Below are 18,894 nucleotides of genomic sequence, written 5' to 3'. Positions count from 1 at the left end.
ACTTTAAGCAATATACTAAATTACTCAAAAACTAATTAGCCAGCTGATAGTCAGTTACACTCATGCGATAAGTGTGCATAACGATAAACGATAACTATTTTATTTTCTATCGCTCTAAAACCTAGCAAAATAAAATAAATACAACAATAATATTAATTGTGAAGCCCACATCTACAAGTTGTTCTGGTAGCTGGACCTAATAGCCTCACCCATATAACCGCAGCAAATGTGAAGGCAAGCGCTGCCAGAGCGCCCATCTACAACAACACGCACAAAAACAACCAAATTTCAATTTAACTTTGAACACTTTCCCAGCCATAAAGAGAGCTCCAGGATGAATGCCATGCGACAGTTCTATATGGAAGTGCCCATAGTAACACGGGCGTACACCACAGTCTGTGTGCTCACAACATTGGCAGTGGTAAGTCCTTTATATTTACAAATAATTCTATTCGAAACCGCGCTGACGTGTACTGTAATCTGCATATATTGTCTTTTTCTTTTATCTGTTATTTGCTAGCACTTGGATCTAGTGTCGCCGCTTCAGCTATACTTTAACCCCACACTGATTGTGCGAAAATTTCAAATTTGGCGTCTGGCCACCACATTCCTATATTTTGGCACCATAGGTATCAGTTTCTTTTTTAATATGATATTCACATATCGCTATTGTCGCATGCTGGAGGACGGCTCCTTTCGCGGTCGCAGCTCCGATTTTGTTATGATGTTCGTATTTGGCGGCGTGCTGATGACATTCTTTGGCATCTTTGTCAATTTGCTGTTTCTCGGCCAGGCATTCACCTTAATGCTGGTCTATGTGTGGTCCAGGCGAAATCCTTTGGTGCCCATGAACTTTTTCGGTGTGCTCAACTTTCAAGTAAATATAAAAAAATTTGATTTCAATTATATAGTATACTCTATATATTATATATTCTATTCTATATACTTACTATCTATGCAGGCGCCGTATCTGCCTTGGGTATTGCTGTGCTGCTCCATGATATTGGGAAATACCATATGGGTGGATATCATTGGCATGGGCGTTGGTCACATCTACTATGTGCTAGAAGATGTTTATCCCCACCTATCAAACGGCTTCCGACTGATCAAGACGCCGTATTTTCTGTAATATTTATTGTTGAACTTTAGTTTACATTTATTTATCTTTATCTTTGTTTCTCGCAGGAAAAGACTTTTTAACGAACACATTGAACGCAATTATCAAGCAGCCGCCGAAGATCGTCCTGGTGGTTTCTTATGGGGCGGCGAGGGGCAGCAGATTGAACCCGAAGCGCAGCCCAACGACGGACCAGATGCCCCAGAGCAACCGGCAGCAGCGGCAGCTCAATAACAAAAAAACAAGCAAGCAGCAAGTTGTTTAATTATAAAAAAAAAAGAACATTTTGACGAGACTTAAATGTTAAGAACCCTCCGCCACCTTTCACCTGGTGCTTGGTAAGATTAGCTACATATTGAGAGAGAACAAGCAAGCGAGTGGCGTGCAATAGTTAGCCAAAGTTTAATTGAAGTGTGTGTATGTATTTATTATTGTTTGATTCGAGTTCCCTACTCAATTGTACAATTTAATGCAATTGGCCTTAAGTTTCCAATTCTATGATTCAGCACATGTGATTATATATGTATGTATATGTATATATATATATATTTATATATACAAACATGAAAAAATATTAAAAAAGGTTACAAAATGAAAATAAACAAATGTGTAATTGAAAGAAATCTGTTAATATGTTAGTGGCGCCATCTGTTGTTTCAATTAACGTTAGCCAATTTAGTCAGTATATTAGAACTAGTAGCCCAATTACAGCAAATAACATAACATAGCCATGACTATCTATGAACTAGTCTGGCAGCACTCTTGCTAGCAAATGTTGTCATATGATTGTTAGAACCAGTTGTTGTCATACAATTGGCATCACAGATCTGGCAACTACATGGCCAGTCGCTGCCATAGTAAGCTGTGGGTAAATTAGTCTGGTAGCGCTGTGTCAGATAGCTGTCATATGCGCAATGGAGTCGAGAAATAAACAATTTAGTGATTGGGTAATTAAATATTGAGAATGTGCTTTAAATTAAAATATAAATGAAACACGATATTATAAACATTATTTATTAATAGATGAGTTCCAAAAAACGTTGTAGGAGAACGCGGAAAATCGAACAAGAATGGACACCAAATGATGTTCGTTTGCTCATCCGGCTGGTGGCACAACGCGACTTGCTGTGGGATCCAAGCAACTCGAGTCACAAGGATGGCAAATTACGTGAAGAAGCATTTCGAATTATAGCCAGCAAACTGGATCGCACATTGGCCGACTGCAAGGCCAAATGGGACAATCTGCGAGCTCAATATAGAAGCTATCAAGCGAAGGCTACTCAAAACGTGAAAATCAAATGGCAATACTTCGAGCCCTTGCACTTTTTACATCAAGTCTGCGAGCCACGCAAGTCCAAAGGCAATTCTGTAAGCCATATAAACATATATACCCATATATATTCATATACATTATATGAATTGAATCTCAGTTACAGCTCGAGTCGAATGATGAGGTTACTATCAAGCGTACACCTTCAGTGCATTTGATGGATGATTTGGACACCTGTTCCAGCTTGTTCTCCTTTGCTGCTAAAGCACCCGAACTGCACGATCGATCTATAGCAATTGAAGCGCGGGATCATAATCCCAATTCCCAACAAATCTTTGGCAACTTTATAGCCGACCAAATGTGCCAACTACAACCACATATAGCTGATGAGCTAAAGCGAAATATTTTGAAACTAATTGTGGAGGCATTAGACAAACAATAATACTGAAATGTATATCTTAATTTACTCCTAGTCACATGTATTTCGTCAATTAATTATTGTGTATTCGTATCATATTCCAAAAATATACATTTATTATCTTTAGTAATGAATCGTCAAAATCTGGAATTTACTGTAACATATATTTCCATGAAAGTATGTAAATGTTCTATAAGATCACGTTCTGTTATATACAGACTTAAAACATGAACTTACATACCAAAAGACAAATTCCCAAGTCAACATAAGCTTAACACAAAAATTAAACATCCAAGTTGTTAAGCATTCTGTTTACTTAATGTTAGGCATCAAGATTAACATATGATCCGCTAACTAACATATGTTAAGCATCAAAGTTATTAGATTAGCTAATATAACAATTAAAATTTTCAAATTAAAGTATTGGAGAATAAAGAGTTTCAATGGAAATTCCGTGATAAAAACCTGAAAATAATGAAATAATCATTTCATTTCACTTATGAAAGTTAATATATCTAAATTAATATTTTTACTAAAATCCCGACAAGCATTAATTTATTAATTTAATGAATTTCTCAGAGAAAACAGAATTCAACTGCGCGGGCTTATATTTATCAGATAATGTTAACTTAACATTGTAAATTCTCTATGTTAACAGTGATCGCAGCTACTGTTAATTAATGTAACCAGCCCTGTTATACTCAACGCAAACTTAATGCTCTCTTATACGCTCTTGAGTGATAACTGGAATGTGCAATTCTTATTAGTATATACATATATATAATATACATGTATCTGAGATACCATTCGTGCTTGTGTTTTCCCCAACAGTACACATCCGCAATTGTTCTCTGCCTAACTAATTGTTTGACTAAGTTAAAATGCCTCCAAATTGGGGTGATTCGTTATTTATAAGGCACAACCAGGTAACAATTTCAAAAATATGTTTTTAAAGATTTTTTTCAAGAAATATTTCTCTATATTTAGGAAGTGATCGAGGAGCTGAATAACTCATCAGTCGGAAGTTCGATTTTAACCAGAAGAATATCCAGCGTCAATGTGGAACTAAACGAGTATCATATACATGCCCTCGCTTGGATGGACATGTGCGAGAGGGAGAGCCCATTTGGTGGCATCCTAGCCGATGAGAGGGGATTGGACAATACGTTGACTATTATTGCCTGGTTGCTTATAAAGAAAGAAGAGAATCAGAAAGCCGAAGCTTCAGGTGAGTTACAGAGTAATCTTAGATTTCGTATACCTTGAAATGGGAATTCAAAATACAAAGCTCCCATAAAATATATTAAAGAAAGGCAAAGATGTGCCCATGTATGTGTGTGTGCGTTTGGCGTCTGTATACACATACATACATATGCGCATACAAAGTTATAAAAGATACCAGAGCAACATTTTAGCTTATCTCGACTCGGACACTCCCAAATAAAGCATTCCTTCTTATCCCAATTTAAATATGTATGTATGTCTATATAAATATATATATATATATGCTGCTGATGGGGCCGACTGTTGGAAATACCCATTGGGTGTGGTAAACAGGATACAAAGGTCGCCATGCAATCTTCATCATGATCAATGCATTTAAATAGTCTAGTTTTTTACTAGTTTTCTACTCCTTATGTTAATTTCTTTTAGAATATAATGCCGAAACTCTGATAATATGTGAAAAAACTGTCCTGGACCAATGGATAAAGCGAATTACAGATGTGGTAGGTGATCGGCTGAACGTCTACAAGTTCTATGACAGAGACCGAGACATCAATAGTATCTACGGCAAAGACATTGTGATCACCACCTATAAAACCGTGACGTATGATCGGAAAGCAAACAACCGCCTCTTTGCAATCAATTGGCGTCGGCTCGTCTTGGATGATGCCAAAGCCATAAAAAATACGAGATCGCAACTTTCAATATCAATAAGCGCTTTGCGGAGCCGTTCTCGTTGGGCTGTGACTGGGGCTCCAATACAGAATAGTGAAAATGATTTTAAGGCATTGCTCAGTTTTGTGTGCCGCGATCCCATAGTGACGGATAGACGCTTGTGCTTAAGGCGTACAATATCTGATCTTCAGAGAAATGGACAACTTCAACAATTTCCACAGATAAGACGTGAGGAAATTAGAATAAAACTTAATGTTAACGAAAGGATATTGTATGACAAAGTTCGTGACAAATTGAATCAAGAAGGTGAGGGGAGTTCCATCATAGACGTTGTCCAGGTGAAAGAACTTCAACTGCTGTGCTCTCATCCATATCTAATCCGATCAGTAAGTGTCAGAATCTGAGTCTATAAAACCAAGAATATGTATATACTTTATTTTGTTTTGCAATGTAGCTCAAAATAATTCAACAGGATATGTCCGGTACACAAGGCAATTTCGACGCCAGCGACACCTCCGATGATAATGTCCTAAGCCTGAAAAATCCAATCTTTCGCCTCGACTATGTATCAACGAAAATTCGAAAAGCTATTGAAACTATCAATCAATGCGTACTGCATACAAATAGCAAAATCATTGTTGCATCGCAATCGACAAAGCTGCTGGATATATTGAAATTTCATTTAGGTACCGACAGCAACAGGCAACTGGAGATCATGATGCTAACTGGCATAACACCGCAAAAAAATATCAGTAAGATCGTTAGAGATTTTAACGAATCCCTTCGGCCTTGCGTTCTGCTGCTCTCGTCGAAGTTGGCAGAAAGTAATTTAAATTTAGACGGAGCCAAATATCTGATGAATATGGACTTGCACTGGAATTCGAACCTGGAAGTGGAAAGTCTCATCTATCGACTGAGCCAGGAAAATGAAAGAGTCGTCTTCTATCAGTTTGTGTGCTTGAGCTCGGTGGATGACCGCCTTCAACAGGTGCAGCAAAGCAAATTTCGTTTGGCTTATAATTATTTAAGATCGCGCACTATTTCAAGAGTTCGAAGAGTTATTGAATTTTTCCATAACTTCTTCCTGCAACTATAATATTTTAGAATTATTGCGACTTTATGAATGTGAAGTTGATTCACACACCTTAAGCAAATAATATTTGTATACTTTAATCAATAAAATGTATCATATTTAAAAACTAATGAAATGAACATTCTCATTTATTTCCAACTAGAAGCTTTTTATCTGAATACTGGAACTGTAAACTTGTATAGTGAAAGAGTATAGTGACGCAAATAATATCACTGTTAACGCAACAGCCGCTGTTATTATCAGAAGCTGCTAACGTAAATGTCAGCAGAATTGACTACTGGTAACGCATAAGCACGCCTGCTGAGCTACATAGTGTTGCCACCTTGGACAGATTCACTGTATTCACTAACATTTCCTTTTGAGGACAAACACCAATAAACTTCGAGCCGGGCGAATAAAATAAAATAAATAAAATTACAAAATGGATGTTGATGCTGCGCAAAAGAAATGGGAGCTGGAAAATAACATACAAACATTGCCCAGCTGCGATGAAATCTTTCGTTACGATGCCGAGCAACAGCGACAAATAATTGACGCTAAGCCCTGGGAAAAGGATCCGCATTTCTTTAAGGATATTAAGATCTCGGCTCTAGCACTGCTCAAGATGGTTATGCACGCCCGCTCCGGTGGCACGTTGGAGGTGATGGGTCTAATGCTGGGCAAAGTGGAGGACAACACTATGGTAAACTATACTAGTTGAAAATCAGTTCGCGTGTAAAGCAGTGAATTTGCAGATTGTGATGGATGCCTTTGCACTGCCCGTGGAGGGAACAGAGACGAGGGTTAATGCCCAGGCCCAAGCCTATGAGTACATGACCGCTTACATGGAGGCAGCCAAGGAAGTTGGACGACTTGAGCACGCTGTTGGCTGGTATCACAGTCATCCAGGCTACGGCTGCTGGCTGTCCGGCATCGATGTGTCCACCCAGATGCTCAATCAAACCTACCAGGAGCCCTTTGTGGCTATTGTTGTAGATCCGGTGCGCACTGTGTCTGCTGGCAAGGTGTGCCTTGGTGCCTTTCGCACATATCCCAAGGGGTACAAGCCACCCAACGAAGAACCATCGGAGTATCAAACGATCCCGCTCAACAAGATTGAGGACTTTGGTGTGCACTGCAAGCAATACTATCCGCTGGAGATAAGCTATTTCAAATCGGACTTGGATCGCAAGCTGCTAGACTCATTGTGGAACAAGTACTGGGTGAATACACTAGGCAGCTCAGGTCTTTTAACCAACACGGAATACACCACCGGCCAGATCATGGACCTGTCCGAAAAGCTGGAGCAAAGTGAAAACTTCTTAGGTCGCGGTACATACACTTGGTTTATGTAAAAAGATCATGATTTCGCCTTTTATAATAAAAAAATGTTATCTTTCCACAGGCACCGATGTCAATGAGAAGAGATCCGAGGATAAGCTATCCAAGGCAACGCGGGATTGCAGCCGCTCCACAATCGAGCTAATCCACGGTCTGATGGCCCAAATTGTCAAGGACAAGCTCTTCAACAAAGTCGGCTTGGGCAAATAAACTGCACTGAAAGCTAATCTAAAGAACATTTTGTATTCATAAATATATGTATAAATATCCAAATCGGGTGCATTTGTCACGATAAATGCAAGCTTATTTGTAACATCAATCATGATTACTACGAAAGCGTTTATTTATTATTATGCGCTCTTGTTTGGCCAATCGATGTCAAGCAAAGGGTTGGGACCACTCAGCTAAGGGTAAGGGTTTTAATTAACTGCACTGTCACGTGCGAGCGCTAAAATGTATATAAGCAGGTAGTCTGAAAATGCCCGAGCTGAATGTCGGGTATAGGAAGCAGGAGAGGCTTATAAATAAAAAAATTTAATTTAAGGCATCAAGCCAATAAGCTTATGGATAGTATAAAAATTAATTGTATTTCAGTTATTTGGAAATTTGTCAGGCCACCCTCGTATGCGCGTACGTGCGTTTGGGTGTGTAGCATTCCGGGCAGCTAATATAAATAGCACAACATCCTCAAGCGCTTAACCGTTGTCATCAACTGTCAGCATTTGTTTTCGGCTCCCATACGTAGACTTTTCTGTCTGCTGTGATTTAATGTTATTCGTCCTTCTGCAATGGAATCCTTAAACATCAAATTGATTGCCAGCAAACAAAAAGCTTTTATAAAATAAGTCCATTTATATGAAAGGCCTTTGTCCACATACCTATGTTAGTAAAACATCTAAATAATGGGATTTAATTGATTCAAATCTTTTTGGTCAAACGTATGTAAAAGGTAGAAGGAGATGTGATTGACTACGTACCAAGACGGCTAATCGCGTTGATCTACCCATGCTCGTCCGTTTGGATATCGCCTGTCCGTCCGAATGACTGTATGTCAGTCTGTGAATTTTAACACTTTCGATTTGGGATACCTCAGAATACCTTCTAGTGTAAGTAAACCCATTTCTTGTATATTTCATAGAGAGGTTTAAGAATATAAGATTCATTTCTCTTCATTGCGTATATCTATCTATCTATCTAACGAGATATATTTAAGCTCACAATGCATATAGCACGCATACTAAAATACAAGGAAACGTTCGATATTATGAACTGCTTAAATGCCAAAGAGAAACCCCAACCAGCCGTGCTTAACCCCTTACAAAACAGTATATACATAGATAAGAATGCAAAGAACGCATTTTGTGCGTGTGAATTATTGTTGTGAAAGCAATAAAAATAGGGAAAGGATACTTCATTGAGGGTACTTTATCGACTTAGCAAGCGTCAATTGGCATCAACAAGGAGCAATGACATGTAATGAAACATTGTCAACGAGTAGTCGAGGCAAAGGGCATGGCACCACCGTTGATAGTTAAGCGGGGCGGAGCAGAAGAAGCACCCGAAAGGGTTTCCGAATGGGGCGCATGATGTATCGGGCAGCTGGCTATAAAAGTCGTGTGCAGCTCAGACCCGAGCTTCATTCGCAGGGCGCAAACACGCGGAGTACGAACACCCAATTACACTTATAAACATATATATAAACATAAAATCACAACGAGAACTTCTTCCGGCATACAAAAAGCGGAGCCTGCAAAAAAAATATTTTTTGGGTTTTCCTGTGCTGTGGCAAATTACATTCCGTCCGCTTCATAAATAAATAAATGCCGCTGGGAAATGCGTGCAAAACTACAAACAGTTGAAAAGTGAAAGGGGATCGGAAATTTAATTCAATTTAAACCCCAAGCCTGTTGCCTGTTGCTCATTTAACGCAGACCGGGGCCAAAAGCGAGTCTAAAGGTATGCTAATTAATTATACGGAATTTCAAAGCAGTCTACTAAATATATATTAATGTTTTGAATATTGAAATCGAGATAAACTTTTATAAATTTATTAAAATATGTAAATGATGATTAATTAATTACAATGTTTAATCCAAAATCCATTGAATTCCATAACTCGTATTAGAAATATTCCTAAAACTGGATGCTTAGAAAAAATTAAGAACATAACCGATCGATAAGCCAACTCGAAATATAAAAGAAATTTTCAATAGGAGTTTCCATATTTTCCGTTTTAAAGTCAAACAAAATCAAAATTAAAAAACTAAAAGAAGTAAAAAAGACCATGAAATCAACCTCTTCTTTGTTAAAATCTTGCTAACTTTTAAAATATTAAATTATGTGCGTAACAGCATTTGTTCATCTAGGAACAACTCATAGAAATTATCAGCACACTAATTCAAAGCTCTTATCTTATTTCATTCCCAATATCATGATTTTGGCTACCTCAGAACCTTCTGAATAATGTATGGAATGTTGTATGAGAGTGTCCAGCACTATGTGCAGGAAGAATACGGCAAGGACGTATGGAGAAAGGTTTGTCGCATTGTCGACTGCAAGCACAACAGCTTTAAGACCCATCAGATATATCCGGACAAGTTGATGCCGGATATTGCGGCTGCCCTGTCCGCCTGTACGGGCGAGTCCTTTGACTTTTGCATGAATTTCTTCGGGAAGTGTTTCGTGCGATTCTTCAGCAATTTTGGCTATGACAAGATGATACGTTCGACGGGTCGCTACTTTTGCGATTTCCTGCAGTCCATCGACAACATTCATCTGATTATGCGCTTCACATACCCCAAGATGAAGTCGCCCAGCATGCAGCTGACAAGCATGGACGACAGTGGAGCGGTTATCCTATATCGAAGTGGACGCACGGGCATGTCTAAATACCTCATCGGCCAGATGACGGAGGTGGCAAGGGAGTTCTATGGGCTGGAGATCAAGGCCTACGTGATTGAGAGCCAGAATGACATAAGCGGCGGCACCGCGGGACCCATTAAACTGACAGAGGGTCCTCTAACTGTCATAGTTAAGTATCGGCTGGACTTCGATAATACCGAGTACATGGCCAAGCGAGTGAATACTGTGGCGCATCCGTCACAGGTTAAGATGCCATCTGTGGATCTGAATGTGTTCTTGGAGCTGTTTCCTTTCACTTTTGTGCTCAATCACGATATGAAAATAACGCATGCGGGCGAGAAAGTAGTCGAGACGTGGATAATGCATAATCCGGGTGCCAATCCTAAGGCTTTCATAGGCACCCACGTCACGAACCTTTTTTATTGTCGCCGACCAAAGGACACCACCATCGACTGGGACACTTTGATCCAGATGCGCACTGTGCTCTTTGAGTTCGAGCTGATCCGTACCGGACACAATCGACTTGCTTATGATGCTGTACTCAACATGGACTTTGAGAACTACGATGACATGCTCCTCAACGAGGCCCAGGCGTTGGCGCTGGCGAAGGCCCAAGAATTCAGTGACAACAATGTGGATGATCTGGATGACGGTACCAGCGAGGTGGAAATTGATCCGGCAACAGGCCAACGTCGTGCATCCCAAGGACTACGTTCTATCCTGCTCAAAGGACAGATGTTCTATATCAAGGATGTTGACTCGCTGATCTTTCTTTGCAGTCCCCTGATAGAGAATCTGGATGAGCTGCATAGTATTGGTCTGTACCTGAATGATCTCAACCCGCATGGTCTGAGCCGTGAGCTTGTCATGGCGGGCTGGCAGCATTGCTCCAAGTTGGAAATTATGTTTGAAAAAGAAGAGCAGCGTTCTGATGAACTGGAAAAGTCGTTGGAGTTAGCTGATTCTTGGAAGAAGCAGGGAGACGAACTTCTCTATTCCATGATACCGCGACCCATTGCGGAACGCATGCGCGTGAGCAATGAACACGTCTGCCAGAGCTTCGAAGAGGTCTCTGTAATTTTTATTGAAGTTATGAACATCTACGATAGCGGATCAACCAACGTTCAGGAAGCAATGCAAGCAGTAAACACCTTGAACCAAGTTTTCTCTGCGCTGGACGAGGAGATCATATCACCCTTCGTCTATAAGGTGGAAACTGTGGGCATGGTCTATATGGCTGTGTCTGGAGCCCCTGATATTAATCCACTCCATGCCCAACATGCCTGCGACCTGGCGTTGCGCGTAATCAAGAAGGTGAAGGCCCACAATCTGCCGGATGTGGCTATTCGAGTGGGCATCAACTCTGGCCCGGTGGTGGCGGGTGTTGTGGGCATGAAGGTGCCGAGGTACTGCCTCTTTGGCGACACTGTGAACACGGCCTCACGCATGGAGAGCAGCTGCGATCCTTGGAAGATACAATTGTCCACCTATACGGCGGAGAAAGTGCGAGATGTGGGCTACAAGGTGGAGGCACGCGGCACAGTCAATGTCAAGGGTAAAGGTGAGATGGAAACATACTGGCTGGTGGATGGACCCGAAGATTAATGATATTAAAAATTCTATTGTACTATTGTAATTCCTGAAACATATATGAAAAATATTTATATAGCATATATAACGCACTGCACTGCATTAATCCGATTTCTCTTGATTGCATTAAAAGTAGAAAATCTCCTTTTTGGCCGGCGTTTTAATTGATAAGAGGGAGAGGTTTTCTTTAGAATTATTCTATAAACAGCCAGTGTCACTCCTAAGTGCGAATTTCTAGTATTCCCTCTGGGTTCTTTTGCTTTTCAATTATGTATGCAATCTAAAAAAAATGGGGATAAACTGCTAAAAAGATAGACTTGGGAATATAAATAGGTCCGACTACATTCGAGTCTCTTTCTCTCTATAATTTTCTCTCCCTTTAACGATTTGTTTCGCAGTATCCCTTTCTCTTTCTTCTTCGTCTGTTCCGCACTTCACTTTTCTGCCTTCCTCATTGCTTCTCTTTCATTTCTCTCTCTTTCTCCCCATCCATATCTTCATCTGTTTAAGTCTTCTCATTCCTAACTGTTCCTCTCTCGCTCTCGCTTTCCTTCTCTCTCTCTATCTCCGCCTCTTTCTATCTCTATCTCGCTCTCTTTATTTTTCTCTTTCTCCCTCTCTGCCTATCTCTCGTTCCCTTTTTGGCTCTCCCTCTCTCTGCCTCTCTCTTTCTCTCTCTAAATATATATTTCTCATTCTGGCTCTCGCTCTCACTTTTGTCACTCATCTTTCTCTTTTTCTCTCTCTATCTGTATCTCTTTCTATATCTCTCTCTGTCTTTCTCTCCGTCTCTTTTTCTCTCTCTATTAATTTTACTTTCTATCTCTCGCTTACCTCTCGCTCTCTCCCTCTGCCTCTGCCTCTCTCTCTCTCTCTCTCTCTCTCTCTCACTCTCTCTCACTCTCTCTCACTCTCTCTCTCTCTCTCTCTCTCTCTCTTCTTTCTAAATCTAATTTTCTCTATCTCTAAATCTCATTCCATTTCTGTCTCTCTCGCTCACTCTCTCTCTGTATCTATCTCTCTTCGTCCTTCTCTGAATCTCTCCTTCGCTCGGTGTCCGCGTATATCTTTCTATCTATCTGGTTTTTTTTAATGAGAGAACCTCAATTAGATGTCAATCTTATTGGAATACATACGTAATACAAGCTTGCATAAGTAGCTTTTTTACAGAGAGAACTCGTTGTCATCTTTCCACACAGCTTGGTTCTGATGCTTTGATGAGCTCGATTGTTATCGTTAAGTGCCATAAAACGTAATGCCCTGACGTCCGTTTCCATAACGTTGCCGCAAAGTACTGTCGGTTATCCGTATTCTTTGGCATGCCATACCAATCAAAAAAGTATTATAATACTCGTTCGCAACGCAAAGAAAGAGTATATGGGATATTTGCTATATCCGCCTGTTAGAGAGGTTTCTTATCTACATAGCAATAATTAATATCTTTCTCTTTGTGGGCCTTGAGCGAGTATAAGGCAATCGAAAGCAACCGCCTGCAACGTGCTTACTCGTTTTTAATAACTTTTATGAGCTGTTCGCGTGTTAAAGTGTGTGCATAGACACGGCCCCTAAGCCATCATAAGATACTTTTGTATAGCATACTTTTTGGCGTACTCAAGTGGCAATTGTAAGCAGTTTCCCCTGTCTGTTCATATAATTAAATTAAGTCGTTCTGCGTGACCGAAATGGGACCTAAATATTTCACGTAACACTCGAGCTTAGTAAGCCAATTAATTGCGAGTTTCGATAGTTCCGAACAGCCTTCCTCGCGTGTAGATCATAATATTTCACATAGGGTTGATGTATTCTAACATAATTCATTGTTGTCCTTCCTTAATGACATTCTGAATGGCTTTTAAATGTTCTCAAATGTTCACAATTCTTGTTTTTGTTCTGCTAAATATAACGTATAACTCGAATCGCTTAAAGTCCCATCTATACATATCAGAAACATCAGCCAGGCCATAAAATTGTCAAGTGGACCCAAATCCTTTATTTTTTGCTATTTGGTTTATCCGAAAATCCAAAAATCTGACTTAAATTGCTTTAAAACATAATATTTAATGCGTAAAGACAACGAACTCACACACACACAGCCACCCACCCACACATAGAGACATTTTTCTGTATTTTATAGGTATGCGTGAAAACGTCGGAACATTAAATACAGCAGCAGCAGTGGGACGCAAACCGAGTCCATGCAGGGTAAAGGCAAAGGCTACAAAAATGATACATTTCATGAACTGTGAGAAAGCAGACAAATAGACCAGGGCTGCACGAAAATAACCAACTGGCGTTAGTATTAATTATCTAATTCATATGAAGACTTCAAGGATCTTAAAGAAAATTCCAGTATATACCTGATCCGAAAACAACTGGAAATTATTTAGCTACATTTTTATTTACTTTTACTGTTTTCACAAATCAATTTCCTGCTCTATCAATGATTAAATTACTATAATATAATAATATACCGCAACACACACAGAGCTACTGTTCTGTGCGGCGTGGCTCTGTGTGTGTCCGTCCCTATTGTAACACTTAAATGTAACGGAACAAGAGCCATAGGACAATATTTCCTAGAAAACGCCAAGAGCGCGTAAGCACGTAATGACAAAGGACGAAGGAATAAACTTGCTTTCCTTGGATGCTTTATCGAAAAGCGACCGCCAATTGGCATCAAACCCCACGGGGGACCGAGAGGGGCAGAGCACATTGACATGAAATGAAACACTAACGATGATGATGGAGGCAGGAGCTGTGTTGTGCGTGTCTATACTGAGAGTGAGGGAGGAGGAGTAAGAGAGAGAGAAAGAGAGAGAGATAGAGAGAGAAAGATAGCGAGCTGGGCCAAGGGGAGGGCAGACAGCGAGCGAGTGAAAGTCACAAACACCACACAAATGGGAAAAAGGCGTAAAGTGCGTGGAAATGTGGAGTCGACTATAAAAGACCTGGACGTCAACGAAACACGCTCCAGTCGCACGACGCGGTGCGAACACTGCGAAACGCTGTCCGAAGCGAAACACGAGGCGATTGCCAACGAAGTTTATAAGGCAAGGCAGCGCGTATGAAGCATAAGTCGAAGCATCGCCGTTAAATACGGCGAGGCAACAACAACAAATTAGTTCAATAGCAGCAGCCGACAGCGACAGACTGTGAGTCTACAGCTAAGTGTTAAACAACGGAAAACTGCGACAAATCCGGGCAAATCTCTGTGCGTGCTTATTGGTGTGTGTGTGCGCGCGTAAAGCATATGCTCTTTTCGGCTAACTGTAAATTATAAATAAACAATGCGCATAGTTGGCCGCTGATAAATTTAAAGCTAAAGAGCAACGAAACCGTGCACCAAAATACATATTACAAGAGAATATCATTTGGACTTGCATATCTGACGACCTCCGCATAATGTAAGCAAATTTTCGTGTGCGTAATAAACGGGCAATAAATATGTTAATTTGAATGTTAAGTAGCCAAGCAGGATTATCCGATGCTTAAAATAACCACAAATTGAGTGGCCTTTGATAAGTCAAGCCTTTTGGGAACTTTGAAGATGAGATAAGATGTGATTAGCATAAGCTTAAACACATGAATCGGTAGGCAAAATAGATATTTATAAATTATTAAAAAGAAAAGAAGTTTACCTATTTCAAACTTAAAAAATGGATTTTTAAATTTTAATTTAATATGCAAAATATCATTAACTTTAAAACTTTTGTTCAACTGAAAAAATTTCCAAATCTTAATTGAAACTTTTTTGCTTTAATTTATAAACTTGTTTTGTATATTGTATATTGTTTAGATTCAAGGTTCAAGTCCATTAGTTAATAGTAATAAAAATAATTATTAGATCTTACGGAATTTTTAGACCAGTAATAGTAAAAATATGTATTATTTTAATTAATAAACTGAACTTTAACAAAATATGTCAGTTAAAGTTGAGCATTGTAATTTTGACTTCAGCGAAAAAGCGTTTAATTTTTTTCAGTTCATTAAAAGGTTTTCCTAATTAATTATTTAATCAAATTGGCTAGACTTTACTCCGTGTGTATAAATTTATTATGGAAATTGATGGAATTATCCACGCCATATAAAATTCTTAAATGAGTTTTCGGTTAGTTGGTGGCGTTTGAAATTTATTATGCCAGCCATATTAAATTCGCGCAAAATTTATGGGTTCCCAGTTAGTTTGACAAATGTTTTACAAGGGCAAATTGAAAAATAAAAGAACACAAAAAACGGAATTAAGTTAAGAACAACACAGCGAGCGGCTGTTGTTATGTTGTGAACGTGACAAGCGATAGGACGTGGCTGTCCTGGAAGGAGGGCAAATGGGGGCCAGAAGCAGGCGCGCGTAAAAGTAAAACCAAATTAAACTGCCAGAGCAATAAATCAAAAGATATTTTTTACTTGGGAGGAAGCCTCTTAACTTTTTGTGCATGTGCTACGAAAGATATACTTGGCTGGCTTTCTGTGGGTCCTTAGGTATGTTGTGGTCTCTGATGCATATGTGACATTTGTCAAATCCTTAACTCAATTTTATGCTTGACAGCGGAACTTTAACGGGTTGAGCACTCAGCGTAAAATGTAGAAATAATCAACTAAATCTTCCATCAATCACTCACCTATAAAACGGTGCTATATCAGCCTGATTGATGGGCCACTTAGATATTTTCAAAAATAAAATAAATAATTATGCTAAGAAGGTTGTCTTCAGCAGGATTCTAAAATCACAAAGCCAATGTAAAGCTATTTCTCAATCATTAACTTACTTTAATAGCAAACCTACTTGATTTTCAGAATAAACAAAATTGGATAACTTAAATATAATTAGCAACTTAGTCTACTCTCTATCGTTTACTTGACCTTTGGTAATCCCCGGCAAATTGACTAAAGTTTATTGTGCTTTGAGTAATGGAAAAACTTTGTAATAGTCTACCCTAATTATGCGCTTACAAACTTCCCTCGTTGCAGATAAAGTTGACGCGCGTAAATTGCTTAAGCGCAGAGGCTCACCTGACCCACACCTGACACAGCCGCCCACCAAGCTCTCCCTCCCCCAAGGTGTGACACGGCCAGCAAGATGTATGGCATGCTATATGAGAGCGTGCAGCACTATATACAGGAGGAGTATGGGATAGAGACGTGGAAGAAGATATGCCAGATAGTCGACTGCAAGCACAACACATTTAAGACTCATCAGATATATCCGGACAAGCTGATGCCGGATATTGCGGCTGCCCTGTCCGCCTGTACGGGCGAGTCCTTTGACTTTTGCATGAATTTCTTCGGGAAGTGTTTCGTGCGATTCTTCAGCAATTTTGGCTATGACAAGATGATACGTTCGACGGGTCGATACTTTTGCGATTTCCTGCAGTCCATCGATAATATACACCTGCAGATGAGATTCACATATCCGAAGATGAAGTCGCCCAGTATGCAGCTAACCAATATGGATGATAATGGAGCGGTCATATTATATCGCAGTGGACGCACAGGGATGTCCAAGTATCTCATCGGACAGATGACGGAGGTGGCCAAGGAGTTCTATGGCCTGGAAATGACAGCCTATGTAATAGAAAGCCAAAACGATATAAGTGGTGGGACAGCAGGACCAATCAAGCTGTCGGATGGTCCATTGACGGTTATAGTAAAGTATCGTCTGGACTTTGATAACCGCGACTATATGGCGAAACGTGTCAACATTGTCGCCCATCCTACCCAGCTTATGATGCCCCATGTGGACTTGAATGTTTTCCTTGAGCTGTTTCCATTCACTATTGTTTTGAATCATGATATGAAGATCACTTTAGCTGGCGAGAAGATAATTGAGACGTGGATATTGCATAATCCGGGTGTTAATCCAAAAAGCTTTATTGGCACCCATGTCATGGATGTGTTCAAGTGCCGTCGGCCAAAGGACACGAAAATCGACTGGACCACCATTTTACAGATGCGAACAGTTCTCTTCGAGATGGAGCTGATTCGCACCGGGCACAATCGGGCTGCATACGATAAGGCCCTTACAATGGACTATGAGAACCTCGATGAATTGAGCTTAAACGAGGCCCAGACTATGGCATTAGCTAAAGCCGATGAGTTTGAGAAGGAGCAAGTGAAAGAGCAAGCAGAAGCGGCAGCTTCCAAGGAGGAAATCGATCCAGCCACAGGACAGCGCAGGCCGTCCGTGGGTCTGCGTTCTATTCTCCTCAAAGGACAGATGTTCTATATCAAGGATGTTGACTCGCTGATCTTTCTTTGCAGTCCCCTGATAGAGAATCTGGATGAGCTGCATAGTATTGGTCTGTACCTGAATGATCTCAACCCGCATGGTCTGAGCCGTGAGCTTGTTATGGCGGGCTGGCAGCATTGCTCCAAGCTGGAAATTATGTTTGAAAAAGAAGAGCAGCGATCTGATGAACTGGAAAAGTCGTTGGAGTTAGCTGATTCCTGGAAGAGGCAGGGAGATGAACTTCTCTACTCCATGATACCGCGACCCATTGCGGAACGCATGCGCATGGGCCAAGAGCATGTCTGCCAGAGCTTTGAAGAGGTTTCCGTAATTTTCATTGAAGTGATGAACATCTACGATAGCGGATCAACAAATGTTCAGGAAGCAATGCAAGCAGTCAACACCTTAAACAAAGTTTTCTCTGCGCTCGACGAGGAGATCATATCACCCTTCGTCTATAAGGTGGAAACTGTGGGCATGGTCTATATGGCTGTGTCTGGAGCCCCTGATATTAATCCACTCCATGCCCAGCATGCCTGCGACCTGGCGTTGCGCGTCATCAAGAAAGTGAAAGCCCACAATCTGCCGGATGTGGCTATTCGAGTGGGCATCAACTCTGGGCCGGTGGTGGCGGGTGTTGTGGGCATGAAGGTGCCGAGGTACTGCCTCTTTGGCGACACTGTGAACACGGCCTCACGCATGGAGAGCAGCTGCGATCCTTGGAAGATACAACTATCTAACTATACGGCCATGAAAGTGCGTGAGGTGGGGTACAAGGTGGAGGCACGCGGCTTCGTAAAAGTCAAGGGCAAGGGCGATATGGAAACCTATTGGTTGCTCGAGGGACCAGAATAATTATAAATGTATTATTTAAATTTTGTAGTCAATAAAAGTCGATATTTGTGGAAACCTGAACTTTGCTAACAAATACATATATTGTGTTAATAAAGTGTTTGAATACTCGAAATGTACGATAACGATATATCAATTATCGTCGACAGATCTGTCAAGCTAGCAACTCGATGGAAAATTAAGTCGATAAATGACCTCTCGTCTTCCCTTCACTTTTTGCTTTTGAACGTCGTGAAGTAAAGATAAG

The 18,894-nt window shown here is 40.4% G+C and overlaps 6 protein-coding genes across 10 annotated transcripts; all 6 read left to right on the top strand.

Moving 5' to 3' along the window:
- The first annotated feature begins 16 nt into the window (after positions 1-16).
- Positions 17-1,363, top strand: LOC111603431 (derlin-2). The gene is made up of 4 exons (XM_023321016.2): positions 17-421; positions 521-877; positions 962-1,125; positions 1,186-1,363. The coding sequence occupies exons 1-4, from the start codon at positions 335-337 to the stop codon at positions 1,349-1,351; spliced, it is 774 nt and encodes a 257-aa protein (XP_023176784.1). The 5' UTR covers positions 17-334; the 3' UTR covers positions 1,352-1,363.
- A 525-nt stretch (positions 1,364-1,888) lies between these two features.
- On the top strand, positions 1,889-2,935 carry LOC111603449. Of its 2 annotated transcripts, none has more exons than XM_023321037.2 (3): positions 1,889-2,064; positions 2,141-2,485; positions 2,554-2,935. In XM_023321037.2, exons 1-3 carry the CDS (start codon positions 2,032-2,034, stop codon positions 2,827-2,829), a joined length of 654 nt encoding a protein of 217 aa, XP_023176805.1. In that variant the 5' UTR covers positions 1,889-2,031; the 3' UTR covers positions 2,830-2,935. The 2 variants fall into 2 exon arrangements, with proteins under 2 accessions (XP_023176805.1, XP_023176804.1); XM_023321036.2 differs by having other exon boundaries at positions 1,893-2,064; positions 2,548-2,935.
- Positions 2,936-3,543: 608 nt separating this feature from the next.
- On the top strand, positions 3,544-5,812 carry LOC111603432 (transcription termination factor 2-like). Its single transcript, XM_023321017.2, has 4 exons — positions 3,544-3,731; positions 3,793-4,033; positions 4,459-5,090; positions 5,159-5,812. Exons 1-4 carry the CDS (start codon positions 3,687-3,689, stop codon positions 5,798-5,800), a joined length of 1,560 nt encoding a protein of 519 aa, XP_023176785.2. The 5' UTR covers positions 3,544-3,686; the 3' UTR covers positions 5,801-5,812.
- Positions 5,813-6,127: 315 nt separating this feature from the next.
- On the top strand, positions 6,128-7,436 carry LOC111603422 (COP9 signalosome complex subunit 5). Of its 3 annotated transcripts, none has more exons than XM_023321007.2 (3): positions 6,128-6,479; positions 6,532-7,102; positions 7,182-7,436. In XM_023321007.2, the coding sequence occupies exons 1-3, from the start codon at positions 6,219-6,221 to the stop codon at positions 7,325-7,327; spliced, it is 978 nt and encodes a 325-aa protein (XP_023176775.1). In that variant the 5' UTR covers positions 6,128-6,218; the 3' UTR covers positions 7,328-7,436. The 3 variants fall into 3 exon arrangements, with proteins under 3 accessions (XP_023176775.1, XP_023176774.1, XP_023176773.1); XM_023321006.2 differs by having other exon boundaries at positions 6,532-7,105; XM_023321005.2 differs by having other exon boundaries at positions 6,532-7,108.
- Positions 7,437-9,580: 2,144 nt separating this feature from the next.
- LOC111603423 (soluble guanylate cyclase 89Da) lies at positions 9,581-11,584 on the top strand. Its single transcript, XM_023321008.2, has one exon. The coding sequence runs from the start codon at positions 9,581-9,583 to the stop codon at positions 11,582-11,584; it is 2,004 nt and encodes a 667-aa protein (XP_023176776.2).
- A 3,365-nt stretch (positions 11,585-14,949) lies between these two features.
- Positions 14,950-18,702, top strand: LOC111603439 (soluble guanylate cyclase 89Db). Of its 2 annotated transcripts, none has more exons than XM_023321023.2 (2): positions 14,950-14,973; positions 16,538-18,702. In XM_023321023.2, the coding sequence occupies exon 2, from the start codon at positions 16,647-16,649 to the stop codon at positions 18,648-18,650; it is 2,004 nt and encodes a 667-aa protein (XP_023176791.2). In that variant the 5' UTR covers positions 14,950-14,973; positions 16,538-16,646; the 3' UTR covers positions 18,651-18,702. The 2 variants fall into 2 exon arrangements, with proteins under 2 accessions (XP_023176791.2, XP_023176792.2); XM_023321024.2 differs by lacking the exon at positions 14,950-14,973 and adding an exon at positions 16,424-16,474.
- The last annotated feature ends 192 nt before the right edge of the window (positions 18,703-18,894 follow it).

Source organism: Drosophila hydei, unplaced genomic scaffold (genome assembly GCF_003285905.1).
Source record: "Drosophila hydei strain 15085-1641.00,03,60 unplaced genomic scaffold, DhydRS2 tig00008147-arrow-arrow-pilon, whole genome shotgun sequence".
NCBI classification, from domain to species: Eukaryota; Metazoa; Arthropoda; class Insecta; order Diptera; family Drosophilidae; genus Drosophila; species Drosophila hydei.
This window is presented reverse-complemented; position numbering and strand designations above follow the sequence as displayed.